The following is a 13,862-nucleotide window of genomic DNA, read 5'->3' as shown; positions in this document are numbered from 1 at the left end:
TTGTTGTATGATGCTTGTATGTTTCAATTAAGGTTGTATAAGGTGTTTTGGTAGTGATTAGAACAAGAAAATTGAGAAAGTTCCATTGATTACAAAAAATTCCAGAATCTGGAAATTTTCTCCAACATTCTGTCCGAATTTGTAGCCCTATCTTAGAGGCCGAATTGGCCTTAGGTCAAAGAAGAAAAGTTGTAGAGAATGGTATTTTATAGGTGCCTACAAAATTTCAGCTCAATCAGAGCAACGTAGGACGTGAAAAGTCAAACATACCCTTACTGTTTTAAGTATTTCCCCATCAGTCCGTGTGATCAGTTTGTCCAGTTTATCGTGTTTTTTGACTAGGATACATACTGATTTAGCTCTTGGCCAAAACATGAAAGTTGTAGCATTCCGACTTAGCTTTCAAATGCCTCTAACAACACCTGATTCGGACTTGTGTACTCTGAGTTATGACCATTACAGTGTTCTGCGTTTAAACAGCCGACGAATTAGTTTCTGGTTTAGTAATTTGAGAATTTGACCAAGTTACATTAGAAACTGGACTCAGTGACCTTCATGAACATTGTAGCCCTGTGTCTTAGCTTCGAAACGGAATAGGTTTCACCTCAATCCGATAAGCGTAGCCACGGATATGTTATTTCCGCTTTCATACGTCAAATCTGTTTTGTGCTAGATTGAATTTCTGCACTTGCTATCGTTGTGAATCTTATTATTATGATATTGTGAGCCTATGGAACGGCTCTTGTCATGAATTTCTGATATATGTGATGTTGGGTTTTGGTTGAGGAAAAATAATGAAGCCTAAATGGCTGGAAAATTAAGTAAACACAAAGGGCATGCTGCCCGAATTTTTACTCGAGAACTAGAAAATTATATTTGCAACTTGAGTGAAGGTTAAGTGATTACCACTTGAACTAGCGAGAACTTTTGCTACTTTGTTATCGATGGTTATACGTTAAAAACCTAAACGAACTTGTACTCTTGAGGAAAAGATATAATGGCCAATGTAAACTTATATTTCCTTGTACTTTTAACTCAAGTATTGTTTCCAAGTATATATGCTACAAAAACCTTATGATTTGAAAAGCGAGCAAGTGTTTCACGAATGCCTTTCAAATGAATTTCAATTGGTTGATTCTTATGAATGGAACGTTTAAGTTTCAAATCTTACTCGTGTTTCAAAGTTCTCAAATTGGATTTCTATCGCAGATCTGGACTCCAAACCTGGAGTATAATTGAACGTGACTACTTGAAGCACTATAGTTTGAGTGAGTGATCCCTCGACTGTTCCCAAAGTTACTTTGAACTAATTCTTGCATTTATTACTCCATTACATATCATTTGGGGTTCGGGTGTGTGCCATGACATAATTTGGCTCCAATGGGTTCCTGGAAAGTCTTGTGCTTAGAACCAATGTCTCTACTATTGTTTACACATTCTTTGGAGCCGATGGCTCCTTACTTCTGTTTCATGGTTACCTGATCTAAACGAGCATTGGATATTTAAGTACAAGAACTTCACTAGCTCACATGAGCAATAAATGAACATTTGATTACTGCATCATGACATCATATCAATGCTTTATTGTGAAATATACTTGGCTGTTGATTTTACTGGTCACTCGCTGAGCTTCTAGCTCACCCCCTATTATCTTCTTCTCCCCACAGGGATCGAAGTAAAGGAAGAACTTGTTTTTGGATCTTTGTGTGGCTGGATAGCGTACATCTTGTATAGTTTAGTTTTAGTTTTGGTTTGTGTACTTTTGGGCTTGTATAAATATTTGGAATTGAATCGGATGTAAATCTATATTTTACGCTTAGAACTAGTTTCCGCTTCGCTTATGATATGTAATTTTGGAGAATTGGATGTATTATTTGAGTTGTACCTTGTAATTTACTTGAGAAATGTAGTAAGTGAGTGAGTCCCGGCGAGAGCTGGGCAGGCGGTCCGCTAAACCCTTTGGTTCGCCTTAGGGGGAGGTGGGGTCGTTACACTCTCTGCAACTCTGCTCACTTAGTTTTCCTTTATTGTGCAGAGAATAGGACCATATTAGGCTGACAATTCTTACTGAATAAACATATTGTTGGTTTTTCCAAGCTCATATATCCACGCAACGCCCTATTTTGGAATTCCTAAAATGATACATTCTGATGTGTTGTGCTGATTCTTGATGAATAAAGTATGAAGTAGTTATTTTGCCTGTCATATGTTTAACTCCGCTTGACCTGATTGGAATTATGACTCGTCTTGAAATTTAGGATTATAAATGAATTCAAGTACCATTTTGCTACTGAACTACTATGAGCCATCTGAACTTCAACTTCTATTTGTTTTTTGGTGGTGCAAACAAGTGTAGAGTTCCCTTTTCTCCTTCTAATATTAGATCAATAGCTGTCCTGCCTTCATTAACATGACAGATGAAAATAAACTTCAGCATTAAGGTTGGTCATGAAAATAAACTTCAGCATTAAGGTTGGTTAAGTTCATGGTGCCTCATTGCACATCAACAACATACAGCATTGAGTATGGCCTGCAATTTTTTTTTTCAAAAAGGGGTATCCTTTTTCTGATGTCATTTGAAGCCAACAAACCCAAAAACGGATGCAAGTCTTAAACCAAAGAAACATGGGACAGATGGCTATTTGCTTTCTTTTTTAGCTTATCTTTGAGAAAATTGTCAAAAATTCTTTCAAGGACAAACAAGTAAATAGGAGTATTTTCAATACGTGTGTAGATTATCAAGAACAAAACCACAAACAGAAGATATTTACTTCGGTTGCATTGCAGGAGTAAAAACCACAAACGAATAGTCTTAAGTTTGATAACTATGTTAATTGTGTGTGTTAATTGTTGGATATTGCTCTTATGTTAATTGTGGTTTAGCATTTATATCTTGTTTTGTGCATAGGTGTGTGTCTATATATATATATATATATATATATATATATACCGGTCCGACCGGTTGAACCTCGACCCTTTCACTTCACCGGTTCAATTGACGGTCCGGGTTTTAAAACATTGCAATTCTCTGAATCTTCTTCTTCTACTTTTCTAATTTCCTTCCCAATTCCAAAACTGGTCCATCAGGATCCTGACACTGCAGCTCCAGCACTGTCTGCCCGGCTGTTCCGCCACTATGACTCACAAAGTCACAACCGATGCTCATATGAATTTGATCCGCCGATACTCATCCGCTTGTCTCGACCCCTTACCATCAACATTATCATCTGCTTATACGGCATCAATCTTATCACTTTTAAAACGGTGCAAGACCATCCGAAGCCTGGAGCAAGTCCACCCTCACATCATCCACAAGGGCTGCGAGCAGGATCCCTTTTTGATTACCCAATTTCTGTCCCTCTGCATCGCTCTCTCTTCTGACCTCTCCTACCCTACCGCTGTCTTCGAACGTGCCATTCAGCCTAATATTTATCTCTGGAACACCCTGCTCAAGGGCTACTGTAGACATTCCTCTTTGGTCAATTCATTTTTGCTTTTCAATCGGATGAAAAAGTCTACGAATGCAAGCCCGGATGAGTATACTTTCCCGCCGTTGATCAACAAGTGTGCTAATGTTTTGGCATTGAGGGAAGGGCGGGTTCTCCACGGGTCAATAGTAAGGTGTGGTATTGAAACTGATGTGTACGTGGGTTCCAGCTTAGTTGACTTCTATGGCAAGTGCAAGGAGATCGAGTGCTCCCGGAAGATGTTTGATATTATGCCCATTAGAAACGAAGTCTCTTGGACGGCTATGCTTGTTGGCTATCTGAATGTCTGAGAGGCATTGGAGGCGAAGAACTTGTTTGATGAAATGACTAATAGGAATTTAGCATCCTGGAATGCGATGATTAGTGGCTTTGTTAGATTCAGTGATTTGAGGAGTGCTAGGGAATTATTTAATGAGATGCCCGAGAAGAATGCTATTTCCTATACCACTATGATTAATGGGTATGCCAAGGCCGGTGACATGGTGTCTGCAAGGATGTTATTCGAGCAATCAGATGAAAAAGATATTGTATCCTGGTCTGCCTTGATATCCGGGTATGCCCAGAATGGACAGCCCAGCGAGGCGATACAGATGTTTTACAGGATGCAGTGTAGGAGCGTCAAACCGGATGAGTTCGCTATGGTGAGCTTGATGTCTGCTTGTTCCCAATTGGGTTGTTTGGAATTGGCAAAAATGATTGATTCTTATATGCATCAAAGCTCATTTGATCTCAAGCGTGTTCAAGTTGCTGCAGCTCTCATAGATATGAATGCCAAGTGTGGGAACATGGACAGAGCATCAACCTTGTTTGAGCAAATGCCTACGCATGATGTGATCTCATACTGCTCAATGATACAGGGCCTATCCATTCATGGGAGTGGTCCACAGGCTGTGGCACTGTTTGAAAGGATGCTAAAGGAAGGACTTGTGCCTGATACTACAGCCTTTACGGTAACTCTAACAGCTTGCAGTCATACTGGTCTCATTAAGGAAGGTTGCCATTATTTTGACTCTATGGTTAATGAATTCTCTCTTGAGCCTTCTCCGGATCAGTATGCATGCCTCATTGACCTTCTTGGTCGATCAGGAAAGCTTAAAGATGCTTACGACATTCTTAAGTCAATGCCCGTAAAGCCCCATGCTGGTGCTTGGGGTGCACTTCTTGGCGCTTGCAAGCTTCATTGTGACCTTGAATTGGGGGAGGAGGTAGCATGTAGACTAATTGAGCTTGAGCCCTTAAATGCTGGGAATTATGTGTTGTTATCAGACATCTATGCTGCTGCAAATAAGTGGTTGGATGTTTCACTTTTGAGGCTCAAAATTAGGGAGAATGGACTCAAGAAAATTCCCGGTTGTAGTTGGATATTGTAGACACCAAATTTTTGGTGTAATTTCTTTTACTTTTTATTCTCATTTGTCGTGGTTGCTTTTAGTTTTTTTTAGTTTCTAGTTTTTATTTTTATTTTTATTTTTAAGTTTTAGCGTAGAAAAATCATGAAAAAAGAGAAAAAAGGAAATGGTTCACAAAATACGTTCATTCCTCTTAAATTCAATCTTTTGGCATTTTGTTTATTTTGGTTATTTTATTTTTGAAAAAGAAAAAGGGAAAATGATGAAAAATAATGAAAATGAAAGAAAAATCGAAAATGATAACTTTGTTATTTTAGTTTGTTTACTTTGATGTGTTTGTAATTAAAATTGTTGTTTTTATTTAGTTTTACTATTATTTTTGTTAAATTATTAAGTTGAGGAAAAGAAAAAAAGGAAAATGATGAAAATTGATGAAAATGGAAAATTGTGTTTTGTTGATTCTAGTTTATTTAGTTTCTACTCTATGTTAATTAAATTACTCTTTCTGTTGTTTTTGTTGTTTGTTATCTATTTTTATTATCAGTTTTATTCAATTAATTTCAAAAAGGAAGAAAATCAAAATCAAAAAATCACAACTCCACTTCTGCCGAATCCATTTTTCCACTCCATATACTAGCACCTTCCTTCCTTCTGCCGGTTCCATTTTCCACTTCACATTCCAGCATCTTCCATCCTTATTGCCGGTTCCATCATCCACTAATGCACACGACTCCCAACTCACTACAGCAGAAGAGAGGACTTCGGTTTCATTTTGGTCGGCCACAATCCATTTCCATTTTACTGCCGTGAGCGAGGGAGAAAGGAGGGTCATTGTAATTAACGACTGAAAGAGAGCCGAACTCTGGGCTTGGTTCATTTTCTGTTCGGGAGCTGAGGGAAAAAAGGGTGAGACCTGCTATGTTGTATCTATTCCATCCGTGAGCCGTGAGTGAGTAGTTCCCTTGGAGTATCGACTGAGAGAGAGAGGGAGAGGCCGAACTGCAATTTCTTTTGTTGTTTCTGTTCTGCCGTAAGCTGAGGGAGGAGACCAGGGAACCATCGCCTTCTCCGTCAACCTCAGACCAACAACCACCAGCTGCAACCTCAACCAAGCTGCATTTCACCATTTCCAGCTGCAACTCATCAAACCAGAGCCAGCAAACCCCGCGGAGGAAGAGAGCCGAGAGGGAGAAAATTTTCAGACTTTCTGCGCAGGAGCTTAGCTTGTTGTGAGGTAATTTCTGGATTTTTTTAGGTTGATTACTAGTGGAAGAAACTATATGCGAGTTGCATGTGAGGCTTGTACAGTCGGTGGATAGAAATCAAGCCATTAGAAATTCTGTTTTTGGCTAAGTGTTGCTGCCGAGAGCTGATGAAAGAATGCAGCTGTATTTCTGTTTGTCTAGGACAATCTGAGCATCTAAGTGTACTTAGCCGAATGAAATTGTGATGATTAAGACTATGCATGATAATTTTATGTATTTGGGTGATGAATTAAGGAGCTTAGAAAAATTCTGTTTTGCTGAAAGGATGCTGCCGAGATTTGTCTTGAGTCATGTAGTTTCATTGGGTATAATTTTGCTGTTCTGAACCTCTAATTACGACTAACTAGTAAACTACAAGATGATTAAGTTCTGCCTATAGTTAATTAACGGGTTTAAAGCAGAAAAATAAAATGAAATTGAATTCTGCCAAGTGCACGTTCATCCGAGGCTTGTTGGATGTTTCTGGATTTTTTTTTAGATGATTTTGTGTTGATGATTGAAGTTGTTTTCTGAACTAGATATGTTAAGCAGTTAGTTAAGGAGTTGCATGCTGGATTTGAGTGCCAAATACAAGGCTTTGGCCGGAAAAAAGCTGGATTATGACCAACAAAGTGCTGGAAAAAAAACTGTGTTTGAGTGTTGTTCCAGAATTTTTGCATCAGTTTTTTTTTTCTATTTTTGAGCTCCTTCTTACGTCTTTGTTTGTTTGATTGGCGATGTCTCGTTTGTTTAGTTCAGAGTTCAGGTGTTAGATTAAGGAAACTTTGGTTAAGGTAGAGGTTTGAATCTGAATTTGATCTTGATAGGTGAAACTAAGAAGAATTGCAGCAGCCTTTTGTTTTTCTTTCCTTTACATGTTTGCATGGTTTTCCAGAGTTTGGCATGAAATATTTCTAAATTTTCTACCTGATTGGATGGTGGTGAGTATGAAGTTTGGGTCTAGATTAAAGTTGTGTGTTTGGGTTTGAAATCCGAGCTTGAACAATAAGCTGTGCGTTTGGTTTTGTCTTGGAAGCAAAAGAGAGCATGTTGCATTTTTAGTTGCAGTAGTTTAAGTCTCACGTAGCTTGCATGAATTTGCATGGAAAAATTGTTTCAAAATTGCCTCTTAACCCCCTCAAGTTTCCCCTTATGCCAGTATGACCCAAAAAAATTGGGAAAACCAATCAAATTGACCTCTCAAATTCCTTTAGTTTTTGCAATCAAGTCACTACTTGTTTTAAATTTTACATGGGCTGTTCACCTTCCTTTAAATGCCTTGAATTGATCCAATTTCATGTTTACTTTTATCTTTTGTAATTATTTCTTGATTAAAGTGATGCTTTGTCTCTTGCTTTTGCTGCATTACCTGCTTCCTTTGAGTGACTCACAGTAGCGAATTGGTCAAACTTGATTTTAATAGGGATCTAATGGTTCAATTTCATAGTTATTAGTGGTTCTTTAATTTTTGTTTTTGAAGAATTTGTGTTGTTTGATTTACTATTAAATTGGTGCATTAATCCTTTGTTTAGTGGTTGTAGCTCCAATTTAAAACCTTCTCCAACTTATTAGCACCACAAAAGGGGACGGTATACTTTCTTTTATCTTTTCCGTGTATCTCCCTATGTGATCCAACTTGCTAAATGAAAATTGCATGCCTACTTGGTTTTCTTAAATGTTTATTAATGCCTTTCATTTATTTACTTTTATTTCATTTTTAAATCTTTCTTTTATTTTCATTTATGGGGTATGTGTACACCTCTTGGCCTGTAATAGATAGGGCATAGCAAGTAATTTGGTCCATTTTCCCTTCCCTCTTTGTTTTAGCTAGCAAATGTAATAGTTAGGGCTTTAATCGTCTTATTTGTCTTGCATGCTCAGTTACTATGTGTTAATTTGCTTTATTAAGCTATTGCATCTAGTCGAGCATGCTAAGTGTTATGTGCTACGTGTTATAAGTGATTTTGCATGTCTACTTGCTTTCTATATTTATAAATGAATGTGATGGATGAATGTACGTTTCCGCTAGTCCAATGCTAGTCGGAATTCGTAGAATGGGCTAGTCCAACGCTAGACCCTTAGGGTTTTCCCCTCGTTAGTTCACATTCGCATGCTCCACTACATTTCATGCATTTTTTCAGTTTTTATGACATCTGGCATGTCCCTCTAACCTTTTCCCTTTCATTTTAGGCCTTTGCATTTCATGCTAATTATAGGGTCCATTTGCCTGAGAAACCCCCTTGGGTAAGGGAAACGAGCGAGTGTGGCTTCAAAATAGCCTTAGCACGCTAGTTTTTCCTTCTAATCAAAGGGAAAATTAAAATCACAAAAACTAGAGGTCATTCCCGTACCCGACCTGATGCATTCCTCTAAGTTCATGCATTTTCATATCATTTTCTCACTATTTTCCTCACTAATTATATATTTTAAATCCACATGCCATATTCACACACTTATTCACTTTCTTTACTTTTCACTTCACACATTGCACCTATTTTACTTATATATTTACTATTTTCATTCACTTGCACACAAGCATTTATATTTTTATTCATTTGCACACAAATAATTTCAAATTGCACACATGCACCTTTTTCCTACACTTTGCACACTTACACTCTCATTTGAGTCCTCATTTGCATCGTTCATGATTTTCTATGAGGTCTTTTCTTATTGACCTTCACAATTCATGTGAATGGGATCAAAAGCCTCATCAGAGACATTTCTAGACTTAAGATTGCATTTCTCATCCATTAGTCATATCCAATTTGCAATACATACTTTGGGTAGAAAAAATGAGGAAAATAAGGGTTAAGTCACGCAACTAGCCTTGGCTAGGTCGAAGGGGTGCCTTGAATTTTTATCCTTGCCTTCCCCTTCGTCAAATGTGACTCCCGAACCTTTTTCTTTGTTTTACGTGGACTAGGAGTCGTTTAAAAAGGGTTTTCTTACTTTTTTCTTTAAAAATTCACTTTTTGGGTGACTTGGTACACCCTAACTCTATACCAAGTGGCGACTCCATTTTTCATATAAAAAACCCTTTTTGAACTATTTTTCTTGGGTCAAATCGTCGCATTTTCAAAAGTCCCATTTAGACCCATATTTTTTCATCAAAAAATTCATTTTTTCAAAATCAATAAAATTCAACAAAAAACAATCATTTTATTTTTTCCAAAAAAAGTGGGGCGCGACAGTTGGCGACTCCACTGGGGACTTCCTAAGTGGGTCCAAGCATTTGACTTAGCCATTCGTTTCCTTTTTCTACCCTTTTTATGCATTGCATTTGGATATTAGGATTGCATTTTTCATTTTTAGGACCTTTTGTCTTATGTACGTAGTCAAACCAATCCCTCGACTCACGAATGTATGTTTGAATGAATGTTTACTTGTTATCTCGCGCTTGCATTGCATTTTGGGAGGTATGGGTCACCCTAGAGCCTCGCGTTGGTTCTTGACCCTTCCCCTCCAAACAAGCACTAGCATACGAGCATACGCTTTACTTCTTTTATCCCTTTTATTTTTCTTTAGTGGCTTGTCACGCCACTCCACCCTATTAGGATTAGGTGACTCACTTGGACATGTGATCACGACACGATGTGTGTGTAGCATGTTCCAATGGGTCACTCAATCTTCCGCTTAAAGCTATTGGTTGATAGCCTTTAGCTTTTGGTCGAAGATTGAGGTTTTGAGAGATTCACTCAAACACGTAGCCGTGACACGATGTGTGCGTAGCGGTGTTTGGGGAATCGCTCGAGCCACCGACAAAGAATCTTGGGATTGATGACCCTTGGTTTCTAAGTCTGAAGGCTCGGGGACCTGAGCTTATCGAGTCTAGATGCATTAGCGAACCCCAACCTCATGCATCCATATTAGATTGCCTAGGGTAGAGTCGGCCTTATCCTAAACTAGGGACACTATTCACGAGGGGAGGGGTCCCAACCCTCTTTCCTTATTTATCTTTATTGCCTTTTATATTATCTAATTGTCCAATGTGTTATGTGATTATGTGTTAAACTCACGTTTTCTTGTCTCTTGTCTTTTGCATTCACAAACGTTAGGACATAAGAGGTCTGGCATGACCTTCTTTTAGGACCTGCCCTTGTAGATAGGCTATTGCACGTTTAAAAATTGTGGCATATCTTGTTCATAAATTAATAATGTCATACCATTTTAGGCTTACCCCGGCAAATAAAGGGTTCCTTAGGTCACGTTTCATTTCGAATTGCATATTTTACTGCTTTAATAAATGGCATCATGCATAAACCATAGGAAGGGAATGCCATTTAGGGGATCCCGTGTTTAGGAATAAGCCACCATATGTCTCGGATACTTAATCCAAGGAGACTTGCACGTTTACCTTTCTCGTATCATCCGAAGGGGTAGTGCACAAGGTAAGGTAAAGATCCGATCATTTTCATGAAGCAATTTTTGGAATATGAGCATCTAATAATCACTTTTTGGCCATTTTATCAAAAATTGGTAAAAATCCCTTGCGTAAAGGACATTAATTTGAAGAAATTCACAAATGATTCCTCTTTTTTGAGATGATAAATAAACTGAGGCCAAATCGTGATCTTAGAAGGCTCATAGACTAATTTTTTGAAACCATCAATGGCGGAACGATTCAATCGATCCATTTTGTCAATTCCTAATCAATTTTGAATAAATCAAATCATTTGACCAATTTACCCTTTTTAGGGTCATTCGGTCGATTTTGAATAAATCATCAAATCATTTGACCAATTTACCCTTTTTAGGACCATCTGGTCGATTTTGAATAAATCATCAAATCATTTGACCAATTTACCCTTTTTAGGACCATCTGGTCGATTTTGAATAAATCGTCAATTCATTTGACCAATTTACCCTTTTTAGGGTCATGTGACCAATTTACCCTTTTTAGGGCGATCTGGTCAATTTTGAATAAGATCCTCAATTTCATGCGATCAAATTCCTTTTTTAGGATGATCCGGCCAATTTTGAGTAAGTTTTTAAACTTCATTTAAGTCATTTGACCCGTTTCCCTTTTTAGGATAATCCGCTCGATTTTTAAATAAATTGTCAATTTCACTCAACCCATTTGACCAATTAGGGTTTCAATGTCAATTTCAAATTGGAAACTTAGTCGATTTTTGAGAAAACCATCCATTGCATCCAGCCATTTGATCAGTTGGGGTTTTAACCCGTGATTCACTGAGAAATTTTATCAACGAATTCCAATCTCTTTGATAGGAAGTTCGTCAAGGTCAAACCCGTGCGTTTTTGCAAGTTCTTGTATCGATCAAAAGTGATCGATCCCTTCGGACGAGGTCCTCATTTTAACAAACGTCTCTTCTCATTCCAATTGGCCAAATTTTCAAAATTATTTTTCACTCAATTGATCGGATTCGTCAGGTATGGTATAGTGCCTACCCTAGAGGATTGCATTCTCATGCTAGGCCTACCCTTGGCACAAAAAGGGTTCCCCCATAGGACATGCATCCGAATTACTCTAATTGTTACTAACTCCTGTTTTTTTTCCTTTTCTCTTTTCTTTTTGACAGCAGTCAATCAAGAAGGGTATCTAATAAGGGTTTTCCTACATTCTCAGGTAGTATATAGCTACCCGAAAAAGCCCCATTATCACCCGATCGCGTAACCGAGCTTCAAGAGATAGTGTAAACATGAGTACCCATCCAGAATCGTCTGATAGGCCCGCCACCACATCACCGACTGACTTGGCAAGTATGGGAGCTCAACTGAGCGAAGTTCTAAACCGATTTAATGAGCTGAGCGTTGAAATGATGGCCCAACGGCGAGTAATCGATCAATTGGTAGCTAGTGGTGCTAGCGATGAACAACATGAGCCCTTACCTCCTGGCCAATCTGGACCTCAACCCATATTTTTACCTTATACTCAAACCTTTGTTACTTCACAAGTCATAAACCCACCTGAGGAAGCCTTTGCTTATCCCACTCATGGCCCGCAACCTGCTTATGTATCTCACATCCAAACAAACCCTCCTCATGTCCAAATTCCCCAAAAGTATCCGCCAATTACTATGAGCATGCCATTCGAGCCACGGGGACCTTATTATTACCCCACCGCTGAGCCGTTCACCCTAGATACCGCTGCTCAAGGGAAAATTGAAGCCGGGGAGTCATCCGCACCAGTGGATAAGAATTTGCTAAAGCGATTGGATCAGTTTGAGGATTTCATAAGGAAAGGCCAAGGCTTGAACAAACAAGGAGGGTTGGACTACAACGAGCTGTGCCTATTTCCGGATATGCAATTGCCCATGGGTTTCAAAACACCCAAGTTTAGCAAGTATGATGGAACGGGCAACCCCAAGACGCACCTCCGAATGTTTGCCAACAAGTTGGGCAAGCCAATAGATGACGAGAATCTACCAGTTCGTTTGTTTCCTGAAAGCTTAGAAGGTGACGCGTTGGATTGGTATTCCAATTTGAAGCCGGAGGATATGAGATCTTGGATGGATTTGTCAACTGCTTTTATGAGGCAATATGAATACAATTGCGAGCTTGCTCCAACGAGGGCCACACTTGAGGGGACTAAAAGAAAACCATCTGAGGACCACAAGACGTACGCGAAGAGATGGAGGAAACTGGCCGCCAAAGTGGAGCCTCCTATGACTGAAAACGAGATTGTTCGCACGTTCATCAAAACTCATGACCCGCCTTACTTTGAGGAAATTTTTCGAATGACCGGGTGTTCCTTTGCCGAAATTGTCAATAAATTGGAAGAATTTGATGAGTTTGTGAAGGCCGGAAAAATTATTAATGTGTCAACATTGAAGATGCAACTAGAGGCTCTGCAAAGCCAGAATTACAGTGGGGAAAAATCCCAATCTAAGGGAAAAGAAGAGGAAACTGCCTTTGTTGGGAATCAGGGCCCCTCGGCCAGACCTAGATTTTCAAACCGCCTTGCTTATTCATCACCCTATCCATACTACCCAAGCTTCCGTCCTATCCATCATACCACTATTAACCATTCTCGACCTCGACCAAATTATCCAAGTGTACTCACACCACCCTTTCAAAATCCTCAACCAAGTCTCCAAACTAGACCTCGCCCTCCTTTTAACCCAAGACCTATTCCACCCCCTAGCCCAAATTACTACTACCAACAAACCAGTGACACCCAAAATTCAACGTCAAACCGAACCTTCACCAATCTAGGTCGGCCTGTTGACCAATTATATGAGCAATTGAAAGCTGTCGGGAAAATTGGTGTTATACCTCCTAAAGTCTATTCCAATCGTTTTCCTTCTGGCTATGACCCTCAATCGGTCTGCGCTTATCATTCTGGAGCTCCCGGGCATTCCACCAATGATTGTCGGGCATTGAAACATGAAATCCAGGATATGATCGAATTCGGAGTAATAGTGCTAAAGAAAAAGGGTGAACAGGGACAGAGTGTAAGCACAAACCCCTTTCCCAAACATGAGGACACTTTAGAGGCACCCACCTCCAGTGACGAAATCTGAGAATCTTGAAGGCACGTTGCACCATTTGGATGGCCGAGTATTTTCCCTCTCGAAGGGAACTTTGGTAAATCTAGGGGTTGTTATTTACTAAATTTCACCAGAAACTGTTTCCTGCATATGTGAATAGTGTAATGAAGGCATCTTTTGCAATTGAGTTTATCTTGTTTCCACTTTGATTTGGAGTTGCATGAAGTGCATAATTTGTTTGATTTGATTATTGTCTTGATTCTTTTAAATTCTTTTAAGATGGCCAAAGGTGAAATTATTTGACCCTCTGGATATCATTGTTCTGGA

The 13,862-nt window shown here is 39.0% G+C and overlaps 1 protein-coding gene and 1 pseudogene across 1 annotated transcript; both read left to right on the top strand.

The window, feature by feature from the left end:
• Positions 1-3,150: 3,150 nt before the first annotated feature.
• LOC113769583 lies at positions 3,151-4,858 on the top strand (annotated as a pseudogene).
• Positions 4,859-11,744: 6,886 nt separating this feature from the next.
• LOC113769574 lies at positions 11,745-13,568 on the top strand. Its single transcript, XM_027314064.1, has one exon. It carries the CDS (start codon positions 11,745-11,747, stop codon positions 13,566-13,568), a length of 1,824 nt encoding a protein of 607 aa, XP_027169865.1.
• Positions 13,569-13,862: the final 294 nt, after the last annotated feature.

Source organism: Coffea eugenioides, chromosome 1 (assembly GCF_003713205.1).
Source record: "Coffea eugenioides isolate CCC68of chromosome 1, Ceug_1.0, whole genome shotgun sequence".
Classification (NCBI taxonomy): domain Eukaryota; kingdom Viridiplantae; phylum Streptophyta; class Magnoliopsida; order Gentianales; family Rubiaceae; genus Coffea; species Coffea eugenioides.
This window is presented reverse-complemented; position numbering and strand designations above follow the sequence as displayed.